The sequence below is a fragment of the Saccostrea cucullata genome, unplaced genomic scaffold (genome assembly GCF_032062105.1).
Source record: "Saccostrea cucullata isolate Sc308-1 unplaced genomic scaffold, CSIRO_AGI_Scuc_v1 ctg6061, whole genome shotgun sequence".
Taxonomy (NCBI): domain Eukaryota; kingdom Metazoa; phylum Mollusca; class Bivalvia; order Ostreida; family Ostreidae; genus Saccostrea; species Saccostrea cuccullata.
In genome coordinates this window covers 12,850-36,548 of record NW_026928952.1, presented here as the reverse complement: position 1 = coordinate 36,548, position 23,699 = coordinate 12,850, and the positions used below count along the sequence as shown (strand labels likewise).

General features: G+C 33.9%; 1 protein-coding gene across 1 annotated transcript; it reads left to right on the top strand.

Moving 5' to 3' along the window:
- Nucleotides 1–557: 557 nt before the first annotated feature.
- Nucleotides 558–22,428, top strand: LOC134279377 (RNA-binding protein 33-like; the record flags this gene model as incomplete). Its single annotated transcript, XM_062761775.1, has 16 exons — nt 558–746; nt 917–1,025; nt 3,095–3,467; nt 3,701–3,910; nt 4,177–4,363; nt 4,674–4,815; nt 6,217–6,848; nt 7,918–8,025; nt 8,277–8,359; nt 8,475–8,516; nt 18,312–18,451; nt 20,235–20,356; nt 20,478–20,820; nt 20,930–21,234; nt 21,359–21,508; nt 21,632–22,428. Coding segments are annotated over 16 exons (3,264 nt in total), but the record flags the coding sequence as incomplete, so codon positions are not given.
- Between the last annotated feature and the right edge of the window lie 1,271 nt (nt 22,429–23,699).

Sequence of the window (23,699 nt, the reverse complement as noted above, 5' to 3'; positions counted from 1 at the left end):
ATGCCAATGATCTAAGTATATATATATTTGTTATGAAGAAAGGTGCATCTAGCAAAAGGGTTATTTTTTATGCCCCTTGGGTCGGGGGAGGGGGGGGAGTTACAAAGTCTGCAAATAAATTAATGCTTTGAAATCTGCTCTTTAGTATTAATCAACCATTTTATGATAAAATTTGCAAAATTTTGAAATATGTGGCCCCAGGGTCAGTGGTTCCTTTGGGGTGAGGTGCACAACTGGTTATAAAGTGGAAGTGCATTTTCTCTTTGTTACTCTGATCTACCTCTGGGTATTAAGTAAATAGAGAAAGCATGCTAAGTTTATAATTATGATAAGCAATGGTGCCTCTTTCAAAATTGTGAATTGTGAATTTCATGGCCTCTGGGGTAAAACACGAACCAATTTTAATTATTTGAAAGTTGTTACATGATACTCAGGTGACCTATAAGGCCCATGGGCCTCTTGTTGATTAAAAAAATTTCATTGTGTTTGTAGGACACATTTAATGATTTCATAAAAAGGAAAAGTTGTAACTTCTTTTATCATAATTACGTTTCCAGAGCCTCCCTCCTCCTGCTTCAGTTCCCCAGAAGATTCACATAAACCCTCATTTTAGACGAGGGTCCATGCTCCCTCCCAGACAAGGAGATAGCATCATGGCGACCCCGGGGATACCCCCTCTGCTCAGACCCAGGGAACCCTCCATGATGCTACAGCCCAGAGCTCCCATAGTGCAATCTGTACCACAGGTAGAAATTCCGTATTCATGTCAGAGATTTTATTTTTCTTGTGAGTTTTTTTTAAAAGTCTTATATTTAAGTTATTTTAGTTTTATTCAAGTTCTTTTTAAGAAGAAACTCATGAGCATTTAAGATTGAAAAGATTAATTCTAGAGGAGGTTTAATTTGAATTCTGACAGAGTGTTCCTTGGACCTCGCAATCTAACCCTCAACCAATCTTCAGCAGACCTCCACACCCACTGCCTCCCCACCAAATGCCGGATCCCCCACCCCATCATCATTACGCAGGTAAGTCATGGAGATTATAGATTACTGTAACCAACTCTTGTGAAATCACAAAAAATATCCACGAGTTTCCTTACCTACTTTAACTTGTGAATCATTTAATATTGTGCTTTGCAGAGAATGTTTCCTCAGTCATGAAAATTAATTGATATCAAATTGACAAATCAGTGAAATCACAAAAGATGATCAGGGGCTGACAAATCCCAATTGTCTGACACCCTTGGCTAGTGAATTTTAGAGGTGGGCAAGTGGATTTTTAATAGGCACTTGTCTGTGGGCAAGTGACTTTAAATAAATCATTCAAAATGTTATAGTTGTACACAAAATCGAAATTATTTTGTTGTAAGAGTTATCTTCCTTTGATTGTCACTCTTCGTATGCAAACCAGTTTAATTTTGTCATCAAATCATGTCTCATTTACCGAAAGTTTTAAGTACATGTATTTGTTCTTAAATTGGCATTGGAGAAATGGAGAAACTTTTGACAGTTTTGAAGGACATAAATCAACATACAATCAACCAATCAATCAACAGCCTGTATGGTACTTAGTACTTTATGCTGGCAGGGGGTTTTAAATATCACCAATAATCAAAACAACATGTTCGAGGTTGTAAAATGTTTCGATTTAATGAGGAAATAATTCATTGTGATGATTATGAAGTGCTGGATAGTACACAACAAGAAAAGAATTAAGGGAAGTATGTTTTATTGTTTAAAATGAAATTGAAATTATTTTGTCATAAGTGTTGTCTTTAATTTATAGTTTACGGTGGGACAAGTAAAAATTGAAATAGGACAAGGGAAATTAGACCATGCACTTGCCCATGGGCAAAATCTATTTGTCGTCCCCGGATAATACAAATAATAGTTGGTTTACAGTAACACTGTTGAAAAGTGAATGTGTTTGGGGGAGGGGGGATAAAGACGTACATAAACAGGTTATCTAGACCCTCTTCGATGTTGGGTGCCTGCCATACTTCCTGAAGAAATTTTTTGAAGACATTGAAGTTTAAATGAGCAGAAATGACTGTTGTTTAGTGACATTTAATAAAGGAAAACTAATGTAAAGAAGCAGGCATTCCGAGAGCATTGCATAAGCAATACATGTCCCCTAACGACTTCCCCTATTTTCTAGAGGATACAATCTCGTTTGGAACTTTGATTTAGTGCATCAGAACCCAATCGTAATCCCAATTATGAAAAATTAATAATACCACAATTCCGTCAAAAATCGATGAAGCGGAATGAAATTCAAACTTGATCTGTAACTCATCAAGATACAATCACATACCAAAAGTCAGCTCAATATCTGCAAGCATTTAGAAAAAAAGTGTGGAAAACCAAGTGGGACAGACTGACAGCGGGACAGACAGACAAACGGACGGACAGACAGAGAGGAAACCTATTGTCCCCTCCAGTTTTACCAGTAAGGGACAAGTATATTTCCTAATTACCAGGTGTTTTATCTCATCTAATATACAGTTAAGACTATAATTTAATCTGTTATTTTAATTGGATCAACTATATTTATCCACAAATGGGAAGCGAATTTAGTTGCTCCACCTCACCTTAGATGGCAATATCACAGTTTGCACTTTGGCCTCACTTGGGGGGCTGGGGAGGGGTTGCATGCATTTGAAAGTGTTTGATGCATGGTAAACTGTGTTCAATGCTAGGTAAACATACACATTAAAAAAAATCATCTTTGATTAAAATTTAGAAAACTTTGAAATGAAATTTCTGAATTTTTTTTTTCATTTAATCATCATTTATTGACAAAATTCACCCTAGATGGACTAAATTACCTTAAATTCTATTAAAAGAAAGACAACTCTAAGCATTTGCAAAATCATAAAATACATGTCTACCCCCTTTGTTTGATATACGTCAGATATGTCATTACTTCAAGGCCATTCTCCAGGAATTTTTATCACCACATGATAATAACAAGGACATGATTTAAAAGTTGTATAAAGACAGAAACAAGTCAAACATGAAGACAATCATGTTGGATACAGGTTCATGGTAAACTCTATTCATTAGACATTTGACACATATTTTCTCCTTATTAGCTCATCAGCCTCCTCCAAGGCAGAATGATCCCTACCCAGCATTCTCTGGTGGACCGCCATCTCATCCTCATCAGGCCCCCCACCATTACGTGGGACCTCACCACCACCAGGCACCACATGGTGGCCCCCCTCCCTTCCATGGACAGCAGTACCCACCAAGGGAGCAGTACCGTCCCTCCGGGCCCCCACCACAACCACTGATGGGACAACCCAACCATCAGTTTCCTGCCCCCCATCACCCCCAACAACCTCAGCTCAGGGTGGAACCCCAGCATCCACCCCATGTACGGATGGGACCCCCACCCCATCAGCCTCACAGTGGACCTCCACCACAACATCAACATTACAATCCACAACATCATCAAGAACATAGGTAAATACACAATCAAACTACCAGGAGAATGAAGTATACACGTACTTTATATTAAACAATTTTAATATCTTAAAGACGGAGAAAAGAAAGTGGTCAAGTCTATTGTATTTATGATCAGGTTTAATAAAAAATTCAAGGACTTGAATGATGGATCATTTGAAAGTTTTATATTGAGCCTTGTAATTGACCTTTAAGAATGATTTACATGTTGAAAATTGTATGTGTGAATACAGGTATCCTAACCCACAACACGCCCCAGAGCCGCACGTCAGACCCGATTTCCACCCCCCTCACCAGACACAGCAGCAGCCTCCGAGATTTCAGCCGGGGGCCGCCCCAGGGTATCAGACCCGACCCCAGAGATTTCAGTCTCAGGGACAGAGAATGCCTCAAGGTCCCAATACTGTACAGAATAATGGAGCACCTAGACAACCTATTAACAAGTAAGTCGTGGATTATCAAAGGGATTATCTGTGATGTAGGTCAAGGATAGTTCAGGTTTGTATTGTACATGTATCTATAGTGCAGTTTTATTTAAAGCAGGTTCTTGTTCCCTGTATGATACCTACTGCTACTTTGTAAAAAAAAAAAAGAAGAAATTCAAGATACAGTCTTTTGATCATTTGATATGTTAGTAGCTGAAAGGATATGTGAACAATTGATCTTCCAAATGTTGTAGTTGTTAAAGAGGTGTGTAATTTTCTTTCAGTCCAAAACAAAATGCTTTATTGTTGGCACATGCCAAAAAGCTGAGAGACCGTGCAAAGAAATTTTCACAGAATACACCTATAGTAGTCCCCAGTAAACCTAAGAAGAGGCCCTCAACAGAAGTGATAGTGGAGGGAAGTATCGAGCCTTCCCCAGTAAAACAACCAAAAGTAGAAACCAAACCATTGGTAAGTACTTCAGTGCATTGAATTGATAATGCATACATCCCTATCATTGTGTTATTTCAGTGTATTTCAACAGCAGAATAAAATTTGAAAATTATCTGAGAACTGAAAAAATAATAAATAGACCACAACAAGTTCTACCAGAGACAAATTCTGTTTATAAAAAGATTAGAATAACCACAAGCAAAACCAAGTTGAACACAGAATAGAAGTGATATAAAACGGATTTGAATGAATTTAATGGTTTTGACAGAACATGGACTGCTACATGAATATTTATATCATGAATTACATGTTGAAATTTTTTTATCAGACTCCAGAGGACAAGGAGCTACAGGAAAAGCTAGCACTGCAGGCTGAACAGAGAGAATATATAAGGCGAAAAAAGGAGGCTAATAGACAAGCACTGGCCCAGAAAAAACGAGAAGAGTTAGCTCAGCGGCTAGCAGGGACAGGTACTACTTCTATATGCAAAGTGTAGTTCTTTGAAGTCATCTTCATTTAGTGGTTTTCATTGATCATCCTTAACGAGAAATTCAGAACACCATATCCACATCGGTAAATGAACTTTAAAGCTCATGTTTTTTGTTATACGTAAATAGTTCGACTATAAATAAAATTTACTAAGCAAACCGTTTCACCAGTGTTTTCCCTTTATTTCAAACTAAAGGGTTACAGATAAGTTGTAACAGGCTAGGGGCTGAGGTTTATGAACAAAATCTCTGTGGACCTAACAACAAATTTTTATTTCAAAGCGGCATTTTTGTCAATTGAAGCGGTCAATTTGGCCGGTAGCCGGTTCTTAGGGAAAACACTGTTCACATTTATTTATTGAGTCTCTTGAACATATGAGCTAATACGCCAGTTTCGAGATTGTAACTCTCCTTCGATAGAGGCGCAAAAAGTATCCATTTCGGCAGGGAGGTGGGACAGGTTGTTTCTGTACACAAACGTGCATAAGTAAATGAACGATATTTATGGCTTTTAAAATTTATTAAATGTTATAAAAAGATAATGATATCAAGCAGTGATACATTTGATGATTTTATCAAGTTCAACTATGCATATTTACAAATCTACTTTAAATTATAGGTACTTGAAAACGAAAGAAACGTCATAGTCTTAATAAAAAGTAACCGATTTTCTTGATCGTACAACCTTTTTTTTTTTTTAAAGTTTGTGGGTTTTTTGAAATTATAATAAGGAAAAGAATCAATGTGTCATTTAGTTCGCCTACGTACAATGATCAGATGCATGTGTACCAATTTTATTAGAGGTCCTAATTTCTTCCCTCGTCTGAAAAGTCTCACATCCACCGACATTTTCTTTTTTGTTACGATTTTTTAACTTTAAAAAATGACTTCTTTAAATTAATTCAGTTATTCTCGAAATGTAGAGTGCATCCTGACAATCATGTAGTTATGATAAACCAGTATATCGATGATACAATGTATCCAATATATAAATATCAAATATAGTTGTCCCACTTGTTTGTTTACGCGGCAATGAAACTCCCCTCCTTAACGAAAGAGAGCACCAAGGGAGATAATCTCGAAACTTGGGTATTGTGAAAATGCATCCCCTAGAAGCAGTAAAATTTTGGTAACTCATGAACAATAATCTCCTCATATTCAGTGATTTCACAGTATTTATGAAATTCAAGTAAATTTAGTAGATTCCATCATTCTAGTTTTTCATCTTATTGTATTTTCTTTGAGTGCTATAATATGGTACTTGTACAATTATCAGTCATTCTTTTTACTTTAATCCCTATTCTTCAAATTTTATTAAAAAGGAAAAATGCTCTCATCATTAAAAGATATTTAACAAATATATTTTGATGTGCTTACTTTTAGGTCAGACATTAGAAGACATTGAGCAAAGCTCAACTTCAAGTGGTCTTATACAACAACAGGTTCATAATAAACCAGTACAGGGCAATGTGGCTCTTAAAAAGACAATACAACCTATACACTCCCCACAAGCTGGTCAACAGATCCAAACAGTGCAGTCAAATCAAATCAGATTTCAGAATACTCAGGTCTCCCACCCCCCTCAGAGGAATCCTCAGAAAAAAATTGTGAACCTTAATAAAGGTGTTCATAAACCAGCAAATGCTCAAATGACAACCAACAAAACTCTAGCAAGTCCTACAAAGAAACTAATGAAGAGGATAGAAACTGTAAAGAAAAATGCTCAAGGAGAAATCATATCTCGAGAAATAAAGCTCGTTCCTATAGAGGATGAGGGGGTCATTAGTGAGCAGACTTCGGTCACAAATCGGGGGCAGGTCCAGGTGGTCAAGAAGAGCACCGTGGTCACCTCTACTGAGGGTCAGCAAGTGGGAAACAGAACTGTGGTCAGCGGGAACAGGTCAGTGATCACCCCAGGGTCCGGCAACCGGTCTGTCATCAGATTAACTCCAGACAGTGGGCAGGGCGAGGAAGGGGACCTCAGAAATGTGGTCAGTCAGCAAACTACTGGGAGGGTAAGGAATTGTGATTCACTCTTAAAGAACGAGGGCGCTTTTGATTGGCATTCGGCAGGAACCTGGGCGTAATTGAAAAGTGAAAACTTTATTGAAATGTCACATGAAATTTTAACATTTTTTTAATTTATCTGGTTCCTGTGCAACAGAAACGGAAAATATTTTCCCGAAATTGAGCTTTGATTTGCTAAAAAATAACTTGAAAATTGGCCATATCAGACATTTGGTACAAAATTGTACGTTTTGAAACACATTTTTCTAAAAATTTTCTATGTCTGGGTCTTCTCTCCATGAATTTGAAACGTTATTTGTGTGTATTTTAATTCAAAGAAACGATTACACTTTTTTTAAAAATGGAGAGAAGACCCAGAGACCACGAAAAATGAACTTTTCCCAAAAAAATCCAAATGTGTCAATGTGGTGCGTCTTTGTCCTTTTAAAGACAATTGTAGATGTGTAGCGGTGATAGCTCAGAAAGTTAAGCTATCTGTTCAGTGCACTCGAAGCGAAAAGTTTTTGGTTCGAGCCTGGGATGGGGCGTTAATTTTTTTTTATTCAGGCAAGCAACCAATTTTTTTGTCAGTCTCGTTTTATGTACTGATGTATTAAAATTTTGAATTAGATAAATTTTGGTTCAGTTTGGTTCTCAAGCGAAATCAATTCTAATCTTCTATTTTATAATGTACATGTACACGTATCATGCATCTATGCATTAAATATATTTTAGGTTTTATTTTTTGTGAAATATTACTATGTTATAGTACCTCCTAGAAAAAAATGGACATAAATGTTACAATTTCACAATGTCTTTCAAACTAAATGAAAAAAAAAACCCATGGACGTGTTCGTAAAATCTGACCAGGTATGTTCAGCCAACCAGATCATGGACATTTAAACCATAAATGTTTCGTACAAATGATTCCTGCAGATCACCCGCCAAATGCGCCCATCTTCTTTAAGTACACTGTATAACATTACGCTAGTGAGATATCAGACTTTTTTATTTACATGTATATGCAAGAAATTTGTCAGGTTGACTAAACATGAAAAATATTTTTTTTATATTCAGAGAATTGTTGTGAAATCCACTCCTAAATCAGTGATGGTGAAGAATCTGTCTATTTCTACATCAGACTCCATCATCAAGAATCTCTGCACAACAGTGGGTCCAGTAGAGGTATGTTATTTATAAACACTAAAATCCTTTTAATATACATGTAAATGAAACCTTGGCATATTTCATTTTTAAAATTCAAACTATAACATTAGATATTCAAGTTGTGCGATATTCTGTACAGTTCTTAAAAAGGTTTCTATATACTGGAAAAACAGTTCTGTAACATAGGACATTGAACAGTTGTGTTTTTTTACAGAAATATAGTCATTCAATATACAATGACCAGATTTTCATCTCTTTGTCTTATTCAGAGCATAAAAAGAGACCAGAAAGATGCAGTGGTGACATTCATGAATGCAAATCACGCATCACTGTTTGCTGAGAAATACAACAGGTAATACTTGTCTGTTCTGTAATCATTATGTCTGTCAAAATTTCAGGAAATAAAATTCAAAAAATCATTTGGAGAAAAGTTAATATATCAAGTTATCAACTACTTTTTATCGTAGGACACTTCTGGACTTGTCAACAATCCTCGTGTCACTGATAAATTACTAAAATAAACTACCCATTAGAGATCTGATTGTGAAAGGTTAGGCAGTTTGAACATAAAAGAGCATCAGGGGATGGATCCATATCAAATTCATTGAGGACAGCTTCTTCTAGCAGAGTACAGAGCCAGGATTAAACATCACTATCTTCCTAGGAATTCTGAAGTTCTAACAACTAACTTCGGTCTAATTGTCATTCAGTTAGTTAGGGGATATTTGTTACTATTGAAAGTCAACTTGAAGTCAAGTTGAAAGTTGTACATAATCATGTAGTTGATTTCATTCAAATATTTAGCTTCATTGTATGTATTACTCTATCTAAAGATACCTTAAAGACAACAGTACATAAGAATTTTTAAGATCTCCCTAAACATTTTTTTAAAAAGATTTCACTGACAAGGTGGTACATGTTAAGAAACATCATTTATTTGAACATCAAGTTTTATAATTTGAACATTGAGTTTTATCGATAGCTGCTGAATATACCTTATCCAACATAACTGATAAATTTTGACACATCCACCACCCCATCCCCATTTGTTAGAACATCTATGAAACTTTTGAGGTATAATGTCAAGGAATATACTCAGATATAATGAAATCCTAACGCTCTGGTTTAACTTTATTTTGAGAAAACATGAGGAGGCACAGGAGTAGATTACCAGTTAATTTTCTTCAATAATATTTTTCATTGTTAAATAGGCTTAATTACTAAAAAGGGGAAATTTATGTACAGCATACCGAGAAAAGTTGCCACTGTAAAATCACATATTTTTGTGGGGTCAAATTTTCATGGTTCTAATAAAAACTCTTGGTTCATTGGGATTTGATTTTCATGGTTGAGAATTGTTGAGTAGTTATGTATTTAACATTTTACATTCCTTGTGGACATGAATTTGTGGGTCTCTTCATACCTCAAAAACAACAAAAATGAAAACCATGAAAATTTGTGATTTCTCAGTATAACTCGAAAATTATAACAAGGTTAAAATATTTTTTAGCCCCATTCAGAAATGCTAAAACTATTCATTGTGAAGTGGCAAATAGTTATTTATCACATTGTAATTTAACACTTGTTGATGAATTACCTGCAGACATTTAAATGTTATTTTTTGAAACAGACACAACCCCTTGATAAATATTCCAAATTTCTAATATTTCAAGATGACTGAATTTAAAAAGCCAGAGAGAAACGCAGCAGTTTTATGAAGTTAAATTGATGTGTGAAGTTTAATGCATGTAATAATAGAAAAAATAGTTTCCTTTAAAAAGATTTATATTGAGTGTAAATTTTTTAATTTTAATAAATCAAAACTTAAGACTTAACCATGTTAACCATGTTGACTAGCAATTCTTTAAAATAATAGATTTAAGAATGTTTCTTAAAAAAATTGTTTTCTCTGATAAGCTTATCATGCTCAATAAACATTTATTTATTTACATAAAATAAAAGAAAATCGAGAAAAAAAAAAAGAAAGGGAAAAACTAAAAACAATTTCAGAACAATTCTAAAAGTGATGGGAATTTTTTTAACATCATTCATTTCAGCTAAAGTTAAGAAAAAAAGTTATATTTGGGTACTCAAGTGAGATCAGTATGCAGAGAGAAAGTCAAATATTAAATGAGTTAAATAATTTTAGTTTGATAATATTTTAAAAATGTTAAAGATCTTAATACCTAAGCTGTAAGTAAAATAATGCTGTTGGATGAGAAATTTCGTGCCAGTTTGCCCTAGGTTCATCATTTTCAATAAAACTTAAGTAATGCAGGAGTTGAAAATTTGTAAATGAAAAATTGATGAGTGTTTTTTCTTTTGGCTTTTGTGGGTTCCTTTCAAGTTTTAAAGAAAAATTGTCAGATTTCCTAACATGTGAGACTAAATAAGGAACTGTGTTGTGCTTTTGCCTAGTTACATAAAGCAAGCTTTTGGAAAAAAAACACTTAAAATATTCATTGTAGAAATGCAAATGAGTTAAAAAAAAAATAGATAGATTCCTCAATGTTTCCAGGTGTATTTTTGTTTGTAGGAATATGAAAGTAGAAGTTTTGATTCCATTTGCAGCAACATTAGATTTATGTAGAAGTTCTTTTTTAAATAGGATGAAAGGCTGTATTAAAAATCAAGATTAATTTTTATACTTGAAAGACTGTTGCAGGATATTGTGCCATATTCTCAATTACTTGGGAGAAATAACATTTTAGTGGGTTCCTTTTTATGAGAAAAGTCTGTCAGATAGTTATACATATTTGTACCTTGTCAGAGTGAAATTTTCAAATTACAATTCATTAGTCAACCTAAATTTAGTATACCCCTTAAAAATCTTTAAGCACACATACACACACTGCCAACTCCTTTGTAAATGATTGCCGCACCAGAAATTTATGTTGAAACCTTCAAAAAGCCAAATTTGGAATTATTACAAGTTTTAAATCAAGATATTTGATGGATTTACATGTATGAAAGGATGTTGATATCACAGATAAATGAACTATTGTTAAACAGAAGAATATTTTTTAAGTGACACATGAACTAAATGGAAATAGAACTGCTTCTAGAGGATTTGCTATTGAATAAACAATGAAGAAGAAATATGCAATGGACACACTGTGTTTCTTGTGATAAGGATTTTTCTCTATGCCTTAAAAGAATCAATGAAGATATTAGATGGATGAAACTTTTAATGGAGTTTATTGTGTGAGACTCATCTATCCTTTTTTTAGAAACTGGTTTTTCCCAATTGTGAATGCCAGGAAATAAAGGAGAGAGTACATAATACGAGAACAATGCGTTAGATTAATCAATTTATACTACTATTAAATGTTGCTATACATTAAATTTACATGCAAAGTTAAAACACACACTCTACACAAACACATGAAAACTTTACCCTTGATAAAAACAAAGCATCCAAAAAAAATTCTAACAAGATATTTACTACCGGTCATAAATGAAGGTATAAAGGAGAAAACCTTTTGCCTTCTTTAATCTTTATTTAATTAGTTGAGACTTCGTTAAAAGAATTAATTTCCAACAATTTTTATTTTGATTTTATGATCATGATACCATACCACATACCATAATGAATTCAATGTTAAGAATGAATTAAAACTTTTGTGACTGTTGATACTATTGTTATGTGACTCTAAGTGGCGAATCATGTTTACCATATCTATTAAGATCTCGTTTATGACTGTTGTCATCCAAATATTATTTTTGTGAAAATTTAGATACATTTTACATAGGAACTGGAAACGTAGTCATAATTGGGAATTTCTTTTCCATGAGTGTAAGCTATTATCATTAAACCATAAAGTTGTTAAGAAAATAAAATACCCATGCATAACTTAATTGTCAGTTGTTATTAATGTTTGTTTTTATTTTTTAAGAATGCAGAAACTTTATCATGTTTATTTTTTATATCTTTGTTATTAATTGTTATATCTTTGTTATTATTATTTTTTTAAATTTGTGTGGTTTTTTCACACTATTTATGGTGCTACTGTATACAAATTTGTATTTTTAAAGAAATATTTTGTGATTTTATTAAGTATTGTATCTGCATTCTTTGAATGCTATTTTTCATCAGATCATCCATGTTCAGAAATATTTTTTTGATAATGTACTTAATGACTATAATAATGTTGCATTATTTTCCTACTGTATTACTTATTTTTTAGGTAAAGTTGATCTTTTCACATATATGTGATTGTTATTGTCTATATATTGGTTACACATACAGCAGCAGTGTACAGTAGTTACGGTTTGTGACTATTTGCTTTGATGTTTGAAAATTGCAGTTATAATGTTTAATGCGTTCTAACTATTTATTTGTTTCAGGTGCTATATATACACATTGTATATCAATTTGATTTTTTTTATCAACTAGAGCATTTGGCATTTAGGTAAGACATTGCACTAAAGGCTTATATTTTACATGATGAAAAAAAATTCAGAAAGGCCGCTAAAAATTGAAGGTAAGTGTTTACTGTAAATTGATTTTATTTGCATGATAATATGTAATACATATATTTAACACAAATATAGAGTAATAAAGATTTTTTTCTTGCTTAAATTACAAAATAAATTTCTGACCAAAATAAGCCGTCACAAAAATTTGATGATCAACAGCAAGTTTAGTTGTACATTTTCATAAAAACATCTTCTTTAGATTTCATGCAAGTTTTTAATTAAAGAAGACAGACCAAGGCCGTAACTAGGCTCAAATTTTTAGTGAGGCAAGGGTGAAGAGCATTTCTAATCCAAGGGTAGTACCTGATGGCCAATATACAATGGGGGTTTCCAGAGGGAGGGGCCAGAAACCTGGGTATTAGAAAATAAAAAAAATTAATATTGGAAAGTTTTTACGTTTTGAATTGTCGCCCGCATGGCACAGTCGTTAGAGCTTATGCTCTAGAGTCACACACTAAGGAGTTGATCCTTATATCGCGGGTTCGAATCCCACTGCGGGATGTAGAGACCGATCCTTTGGATGACACTGGTCTATCGGATGAGACCGTAAAAACCGAGGTACTATGTCACAGTAAGTGATGGCACAAAAAGTATACCTCACTGTTCAATCATCTTCAGTGACCATGAGAGTCCAGGACAGATTTAAAACTTGCAGCTCTCCACCGACAAGCAGTGGTGTCTCAATATGAATAAGAAATTTTTATAAGGGATGTTAAACGATAAAATAATTTACAAAACAAACATTTGAATTGTATTTTACATGCGTTCTAAATGAAAACGAGGCGCCTGGTGAAATGAACGATTTACAGAAATTGAAACAAAAGTTGAAAATATAATTTGGCACAAAGAGACACATAATTCATAAGTTCAATGTAAAACTTTTTCACTTTTCAGAAAACTCTTAAAATTTAGTGAGGCATTTGCCTCACTTGCCTCAATGGTAGTTACGGCCTTGCAGACTTGAAGACAGAGCTGCTAAATGAATGCAACATTTAAAAGGTACTGAAATATTTTTAAATACACGTACATGGAGTCAGAATTTCTTTTTAAAAATATTTTCCACACTCCCAAGAACAAATGATTGCTGGTTGTATATTGGATAATTTTAAGTACAGTAAGTTTCTTTTTTAAAAGGATGTTTTTGGAAGATCATTGGAGCCTTTTGGCTGTAATATCACTCTCTAGTTGAAATTAAGTTTACAAGTAACATTCTTAGATTGCCTTAAATAAAAAATTAGAAATATTAGGTAAAAGGTTAAGTTTTCTTGGAGAAATATACTTAAACCCGTTATGTAGCTAGTTTGAATTGAACACATTTTGTTAATAGAAACGGATTGGACAGCAGAAGGTGCCTATCTTCATTTTTTTTCCCTTTCTGTTTTTGTCTTCAAAATGAAGGTTAACAAAATTATAGATAACAGATAAGACCAGATGTGAAGATGATATAACCCACATGTATTTAAGGTAAGCCTGAGAAAGACAAAAAAGAGATTAGTCTGCAGAAAATAAGTTTGTAATGCTTTGATATTTTGTCGTTAACTTTTTTTCTCAAGCTAAAAAGGGATGTTAAGGCAGATTACTAAAAAAATGAGTGAGAAAAAATACTCATGTTGAGGATTGCACAATGGTCAACAAATACATGTATTGTTTTATAATTTGATTAAGATTTTTAAATATTTTTAATATTTTTGGCATGTTTGATCTGATGATAATGGCAATAAGATAATAATCCAAGTTTGTTTTTCAGGGTTTAATACTGATAGTCCTATAAGGCTTTCTTTTTTAAGTAAGCATATTTGACCTATCAAAATTTATAGTTGTATCACATGAAGGAAAATTATTTACCTTGATTGCCCTCAAATGAAGAGCCCTTTTAAGGACCTATTGAAATATAGTTCTGACATAATGAATTGTTGAATTCCTAGAAAGAAACTGAAATTCATTCAAAAAAAATTATGGAAATCATTGAATTCATTTGATCGCTTGCTTTGCATCCATGAAATTCTTGACTCATGTTTAGATGCAATCATCTTTGCTAGCTAACAGTTTCTGATATGCTACTCTCCTCATTAACCCTTGGCTAGCGAAGATGAGATGCCATCAGTTTTTATGGAAGGGTGCTTTTGTACTTAGCACTTTAGGGATGACGTCATGTGCATACCAGTACAGTAGCTTCATCTGTATGGCTTCATGCGAAGGACCGTCTCTTTGCCCTTCACTGTGATATTTTAATTGCATTAAGATCAATTTCATACATGTAGAACAAAAAGCTCTTATCGTTGGGTAATTTGAATTTTTATAAACAGTTATTGAATATTAAAAAATACATAATATGTTTTGCTAAATTAAATTCAAATTAATGAATCTCAAAATTCATATTTGCAATTTTTTTAAATTTGATTTTCTCATTTGTAAAAGCTGTTATAATATTTTTATAAAACTTTTGATAAGGAATGATAATTTTTCTGTAAACAAATTTTAAGATTTTAAACCATGTTGGAAGTTACTTATTTATTTAAAAGGGGTGTAAATTGCGAAAACAATCAGTAACTTTTGTTAATATTTTGATAGATTTGTTTTTGCCAAATTAATGCAGTTTAAAATGGGAGGTCAACGACGACAATTTTATAAAATCCATATTTTTAGCTCTACTGGTCAGAGACCAGAAGAGCTTATGCGATAGTAATGCGTCCGTCGTGTCCGTCTGTCTGTCTGTCTGTCTGTAAACAATCTTTCAAAATGCTACTCCTCCTACAGTTTTGGTCTGATTTCGATATAACTTGGCACACAAGTAGACTACACTAAGATACATAATTCTGTGTATCGGTTTTTGATTTTGATTAACGGTGTTGCCGTTGTTACTAAAAATAGAAATTTCTGTTAAATTCTTTCAAAATGCTACTTCTCCTACAGTTTTAGTCTGATTTCAATATAACTTGGCACATAAGTAGACTACACTAAGATGCATAATTCTGTGTATCGGTTTTTGATTTCGATGAACGGTGTTGCCGTGGTTACTAAAAATAGAAATTTCTGTGAAATTCTTTCAAAATGCTACTCCTCCTACAGTTTTGGTCTGATTTCATTATAATTTGGCACACAAGTAGACTACACTAAGATACATAATTCTGTATATCGGTTTTTGATTTCGATTAACAGTGTTGCCGTTGTTACTAAAAATAGAAATTTCTATGAAATTCTTTCAAAATGCTACTCCTCCTACAGTTTTGGTCTGATTTCAATATAACTTGGCATACAAGTAGACTACACTAAGATACATAATTCTGTTTATCAGTTTTTGATTTCGATGAACGGTGTTGCCGTTGTTGCTAAAAATAGAAAATTCTGTGAAGTTCCTTTAAAACGCTACTCCTCCTACAAGTTTGGTCTGATTTCAATATAACTTGGCACATAAGTAGACTACACTAAGATACGTAATTCTGTTTATTGGTTTTTGATTTCGATGAACGGTGTTGCCATGGTAACTAAAAATAGAAATTTCTGTTAAAAAATCTCAAAATGCTACTCCTCCTGCAGTTTAAGTCTGATTATAATATAATTCCTTTGCTATAAGTACAAACCAGTAGAGCTTCAGTCTCGACAGAGACTTCTGGTTATTTTATCAAAATTAATTTTAACGAATTCAACAGTTCATGGATTCAAAATATATTTCAACAGTCCTTAATGATCTTCCACACCATTGATGCATCATATTGGGTATTGTGTTTAGAAACTCGGTTGTTTAGGCATGTTTATCTGTGTTACTTGTTTTCCATTTGAAGTATTTGAGTTCTTTGTAGATCGCCAGTTGTAAGGATAGCTGCAGTAATATAGCCCTCTCCATTTTCCCCCCAAAATATCGGATTAAAAGATATTGGAGAGGGCAGCATGATTGCAGCTATTGTAAGGGCATCTATCTGCTCAGTATCATGCTAGCGTTATGTTTTAAATACGTCATCCTTGCAATGCTAGGGGGTCGTGAGTCAACTCGTTCACCACGGCAAAGTGTCGACTCAAGACCCCTGGTATTGTAGGGATATATAAGAGCTCCTTACTTTGATTTTTATACAGAGATCAGCTGTTATGGTACCTACAACATCTGTCATACTAGCCCTATATTTTAAGTCACTACTATATAGATTGATTGTTTGACCGTAAGTTGTTTCGAGAGTTTGTTTTTTCACTCATATAGAGATGTCAACACATGCTTGTGAAGGGAATTAAATATAGAAAGTCAGTTGTTTGGGAACCTATCTGATTTTGTATTTGAACTATTAGAGTTCCATGCAGACTGCTTTATAGAGGGTCAGTTGACGGGCACCTGTCTCTGTTACTAGTTTTCTTTGTGAATTATTAGAGTCTAGTATAGATGGTCAGGTGTAACTTTACTAATGATACTAATGTTCTATTGGAAGTATTTGAGTCCTACATTATATAGTATAGAAGATTGCTTGATGGGCACCTGTCTCTGTTATAAGTTTCTTTGTGAAGTATTTGACTCTAGTATAGATGGTCAGGTGTAACGTTACCAATGATACTAATGTTCTATTGGAAGTATTTGAGTCCTACATTATATAGTATAGAGAGTCAGTTGATGGGCACCTGTCTCTGTTACTAGTTGTGTTTGTGAAGAATTTAATTTCAGTGTAAGTAGCCAGCTGTAAGGGGTCCAATGATGCTAGTTTTCTGTTGGAAGTTTTAGAGTCGTACATCATGGGGGTCAATTGCTAGTGCATGTAATTTTGATTCTATTGTTATTTTATTGGAAGTTTTTATATATGTTTCATTTGATTCAAATAATTTTTTTTGAAGACCTCAAATCTGTATTGTCTGTTCTAGTGAAGATGATTCTGGCGTACCAATGATAAATTTATGTATCTACCCTCTTACCTTCTAACAAGACAAGTACTACTGTGTCCATTTCACGTTGGTAGTGATCTCCGGGGGAGCAGTTTGCTATGACTTAAAAAATTTCTATTGTGTTTATAAGGGATATTGGCATCTTCCTTTTAGAAATTACTTGTTCCGTGAGATTTTTTTTCTGTTGTCCAAAACTGCTAGAAGGTTTTCTTTTTTTATCATTTGATGTTAAAGTAGTATGGTTTGTTGGCAATAGTTTGTTGGGTTTTGAGGTTTTTTTAGGGGTTTCAATTTTCAAAGATTTTAATTGTCAAACGCATTTTGGTCTATTCCTCATTTTGGATCTCTAATTTAGTGGTTCGTTCAACTTTAAAATCTTTCTTTAAGTGCGACTGTTCATTTGACTTGTCTTTGAGGGTGTTCGTAAAATGAAAAAAAAATTGTTGCTATGATTAATAAATAATTTGATTTACAGAAACCAGCGGTGGAATAATTCATCGATTTTAATGTGCCAAATCCATTTCCTTTTGTATACAATTGTTGATATTATAATGGAACAATGTGCCAAATCCATTTACTTTTTATACACAGTTGTTGATATTTTGTTGGAACTTTTTTTTTATTGTTGATATGTAATATTCATTTGAAACAATAAAATGCATAATTGAACAGATAAACAATTGTTTTGCTTTGTATGTGTGCAAGAAAAAACAGAATTCCGGGAAAATTAGCATGATTAGGGCGAACTACGTACACATACCATGTTGAATCTATATTTTTAATTATGAATTTCTGTAAGAATCAACATAGCAATGTTGCTGGTTATACATAATAAAGTGCAAGTTGGTGCTGCGTCAACATAAAAGATTTCTTTACACAGGTTTCTGTCTGTGATTTAGAAAGTGAAAATAATACATGCGTGAATTTTTAATGAAAAAAAAAAAGCTTTCCCATTTCCCATAAAGTGATTTGACCTTCAACTTTCTCCCTGGAAATGAACGAAGATGGCACGCAGCAATCACGTCCAAGCGTGCTTCATACGACGGCATCCAATGGATGCCCCTCCTGACGGATAGAACTCGACGTCCGCCATGGAATCGTCAAGGTAAGATCGTATTTCATGGTCCAAGTTCAATACGGAAGTATTTCATGAATCAATTTTTATGTTGAGGATTAATTTTGTTGTCTTGATTAGAATTTTGATATAATTATGTAGATTATAAATTACTGTGGCTCTCGATGGTTATATACTGGATGATATTTAGCCAAGAAATCTCCCGGGGCTCATAAGAACTAAGAAGGGGTCGTACATTTTCTACATGTTGCACATTTCAGAGTACACTGAGCGCAAAACTTCGATGAGTTGTATTTAAGAATTTGAGAATTACACACAAAAAGGGAAAATACAGCAAGAATAAGTAATTAAAAATGATTTATATTTGATCCATTGTATTTCACGAGAAATTTATAACCATGCTCTTTTTAGTATAAATAAATATATTTCATAAATTGAATCGAACAATTTGGGCTTTTCTTTGCAGAGGAAATATTGTCGCCAAATAATGATAACTAAACATATTTAAGGATACATCTTGTATTATTGCAGATCCATTGTAGGCATAGACATACCGTCATAAATTCATTTTGTTCAATATAACCATGACATGTCTCAAAAAGAAATTATGATTAAAGAACACTTTCAGTATGTAAATCATTTTTAATCAATATTCATGCAGGTATTGATTTTTTTCTATATAGATCAGCATTTAAACTATTTGCATAATTATTTCTTAATGAAAATTCTTTGTTTGATCATCCTAATTTGCCTTTTTATAAATCTTCGAATCTTCAGAAGAATTTTTAAGGTAATTCAATCAAAGGTAGATAACTGCGATGTTCTTACTAAAATCAAAATACGCGAACAGTAGATTTTTGAAACGGACAATATTTGACACTGTTGTTGTAAAGGGCGCGTTTGATTGGCTGAAATATGACCGATTTTCCCCATCATGTTTACAAAGTTCCATGTCCACGTGAAAAGGGGATGTTTTCATGAGTTCATATATAAACAAGCGGCCTTCAGATTTCATTAAGCGTCTGAAACTCGAAGAAGTAACATTGGAAAAAGTTTTAATTTAGGAATACATTATTGTATAATACAAAGGTAAGTTTAAGTTTTACTATTAAAGTGAAATAGAATCTAAAGCATTTTATATTTGGGACTGGGTCTGTTGTTTAGGCCTATATTGAAAATTCTATGTATAACAGTATAACGGTAAAATGTTGGGTTTCCTGCTAGATGTATTTTATCAAAAATATTCTTAATCAGTTTGTGTTAATTTGTCTGGGAATATTTTCTTTTCAAGCTTAAGAAATGTACATTTAAGTCACTGTCTTTTGTCTGTCCAATACACAAGTTTATTGTGACCCAGATCTATGTTACCGTAATCAGCTGTTCGGCTGATAAAGAAAGGTGAAAATAGAAATCGTGACACAGTGTTAGACCTTGTCTAGAATGTTCATTAGTGATAAAAAATGAGCCAATACGCATTTTATAAGATGAATAACCGATGGAAAATAGGCCTGGCCGAAAAAAATATTGGTAAACAGATACTGACACGCATGCGCATATTATCCAATGACGAGTGCATGATCAAAACATGCACATGTAATGTAATGATTATGAGGTCAGCTTTAAAAAACAGAGGTATCGTCGTGTAACGCTCAGTGTCTTCACTGCCTTATCGTAAATTACACGCAATACGTACGTGATTGATAAGAAACAGTAATGTAACAGAAAAATGTGAAAAATAAAAAAAATACATCCGTTTTAGAATCGAGAAGATCATAACGATCGATTTCCTAATTTGGGTATTTTATCTTTGCAGTAACCATGTTGGACAACGAAATGTTGGTGGATAGACATCCAGGTCACGACCTGTGCAATCCATTCGAGGTTTCCTCATCCTTGGCAATGCCCAGCATGCCCAAAGGGGGCGTTCTGGTTAGGGTGAGTACTGGTACTTATTTAAAAAGTCACGTGATCAGGGTATTGGAAAAAAATTAAAAATATGTATATTGTGGAAAAAGTAAGATAATGAGATATTAATATATTCTACCTCATCTAACAGATACAGTGCTTGGGAGCTTGCTCACCAGAAGGGCAGATAAAGAGAAAGGATTTACACCCCATACTGCCAGGCATTGAAGTGGCTGGAGTAGTACAAGATGTGTGCCCCTCAATACCCAACAGAAACTTCAACACAGGGGACAGGGTCATTCTATATCTGGATGAAGACTTTGCAGAGACTGGTTACCAGGAGTACATAGCTGTTGATGATACTGAGAAATGTATTCAGATCCCAGACTCCATACCCCTGGAAGTAGCGGCTATGTTACCCGGAAGCGCCCTGACAGCGTACAGTGCAGTAATGAAAGCCATACCACACATAGAAAAACTACAGGAGGTTAAATGTAAGCATATTTTTGAAGAAAAATATAAATGGCAGTTTTTCGAATTCTACTGTTAACAATTAAAAGGTTATTATTTTGCAAAACTAAAATATGTCTTCTGTTTTTACAGCTGGAATCAATGTCCTTATTGTTGGTGCTGGTGGCATAGGACTTTGGGCAGTGCAGCTGGCCAATTACATGCTCTCCCAATTCAGTCAGACCAACATCAAATTATTTGTATCAGACAACAGTATTGACAAACTGCTGACAGCACTAGACCACGGCTGTTATGACGTCATTCACTGGAATGAAGAAGATCACGAGCAATTTATCATAGAGCGAACTCTGGAAGCCTGCAAAGGAGGAGTAGATGTAGTCATTGATTTTGTCAGCTCTCCAAGAACAGTGCACAGAACTCTCAAGGTCCTTAATAGAGTGAGTACATTTCAGCTGTCTTGAAAGTTTTCTGTATGAAAAGCCCAGCCACTCTATATAGATTAATTATTTGATACTGGATGAATGTAATTGATCTTAAATGAATTCATCTGTTACTTTATAGGAGGGTTTAATATTGGTTGGAGGAAACACAATGTCAGAAGTTAGCATCAACTTGAATGTGTTAGCAGCCAAGCAGCAGAGTATAGTAGGAATACCAAAAGGGTCCCTCAAACTTCTGCTGGAATTGGTTGACCTTGTAGCAGAAAAGAAGGTTAGTACATTATATTGGTATATAGTCCCTAGAAATGTGAAAGGAGAGGACAGATAAGTTTTCTAATGCATAAATTTTCAAAATTTTAAGTGTCATTAAACCGTCTTTTGTGAATTTTCACAGGTCAAACCACCCTTGTTTTCAATTCACAATGTTGAAGATGCAAACCAAGTTTTTGAAGACCTTTACCAAAGTCGGATAACTGGGCGAGCTATACTCAAGATCAACCATTCTCAAACAGTTGACAATTGAACTGCTATTTGTATTGTCAGCGTGCCAAATCGGTAAAACAAGAAAGCAAGATGGGATGATTATATCATCTGCATAAATATGGCAATGCTGATATGCAATATTTGGCCATGTCCCTGAATTCAGAGTTTTCTACCAAATCCTGGAAGACTTGAATTCCGGATGCCACAAGTTCATCCAATCCATGATCTGAATAAGTAAATGGTGCTCCGTGTAAAGTGCTTGATGATTGGAGAAATCCGATGGTCACTTGATGATCTGAACAAGAACTATAGTGCTATTCCCGCAATTCTGTGCCCTTAGTGTTCAATGACGAGTGTTTATTACTTTGCAAAAAGGACATGAATACCATAGACTCGATGTACTTTGCTTGAGTATGTGTGACATCATTGACATCCATATAGTACGATAGCTTGTTAAACATGTTCTAGGGCAACTTTAAAGTGCTGTTTTGAACAGTTCTGACATTTACTTTATAATTGTTGTCCTTTCTCGTTGAGGCATTATTTATTAGTTGCATCAAATGTGATATTATATGTGATCCAGAAAGTGCTAAGTGGTAGAGTTCTGAATGTGTATGTGAATGGTGTACGTGCGAAATGAGAATTGTTTTTGTTACAGCAAATTACTGATGTATGATTTTTATACTTATTAAAATTCATGAACCTAAACAGAGACTAATTTATGAATCTGGATCAGGATGGTCTTAATTATTGGCAGACTTAGCCCTATGGCCATGGTAAATGTTGTTGACACTTGACAATCCAAACACGGGAGAGACAGATTGACTTTGTCAAGAGGACCCTAGCGTTTGTTTTTGTGCAGAGCATTTAAAGTGCCAGATTAAAACTTAAAGCTGACATGAATTCTTAAATACGCAACATTTTCATCTATGTACGACTTGTTTCATACCAACTATAGCCGTATTCCGCCATATTTCTTTCAGATACCTTGTCTCATTGTAACGATGTATACCCCAATGCGCTCGTTACACTTGAATGATTTTTTGGATTGGGTATCGACTTGTGCACATCTCCGATGGTAAAGCATATGAGAACACATGAGGTGATCAAGACATTTAAAAAGCAAAATAAACAACATAATAATCATATTTTTGATTGATTATTGATTTGAATCAAAAGAAAAAAATGCAAGTTTGGAAGAGAAATTTAGATGCATGAGTACGTACTTTTTACAGTGCGCCAATTTATGCAGAATAAACTTGAAATGAAAAGCAGTAAAATTTGCAAACACATTTTGAAATTATATCATTTGAATGGAACAAAACAACCAACGTCTTTGATTTGCAGGTCCTATGCAATTGATGCATATCGAGAAAACGCCTCGAACGCTGTAAACGTACCCATACCTGGTAATAAGGTTACTGCATCGGTTCAAAGATGTGCACAAGTCAAGTAAAATACACCCTGAATTCCATTTATTGAAATATGCATCACAAAAAAGAAATAAACTCCATAAAAGCTCAATAGTAAACACACTGTCATTACTCCGTACACACTAGCACGACGATACACTTAGTCCGTGCTGATCAGATTTTGGTCAGGGAAAATATCAAAAGTGGAAAGAGAAGTTATTTGGTATTTGCGCGGCTGAAAGGGGAGGGGGGTATTATAACTGATGTTCATAAGCTATAATTGTGAATTGTTTATCTACATGTAGTTCTAATATACATTCTAGACAAAGTCATGTATATAGTCTGCAGTTCGTTTGCGTGGCAAAATTCATTTGTCAATTATAACTGATTATTTTAGTACTAATCTCAAATCTAAACAAAGTAATTTGATGTACGGCTATAATTTACTTCAAATCTTAAAAGCAATTAACCAGAATACAAATTTTTTATGTGTACATCTATACATTCTTTAACACATACACACACGGAGAAAGGCCATCCCCTGTTCAGATTGATATTAAGGCATTT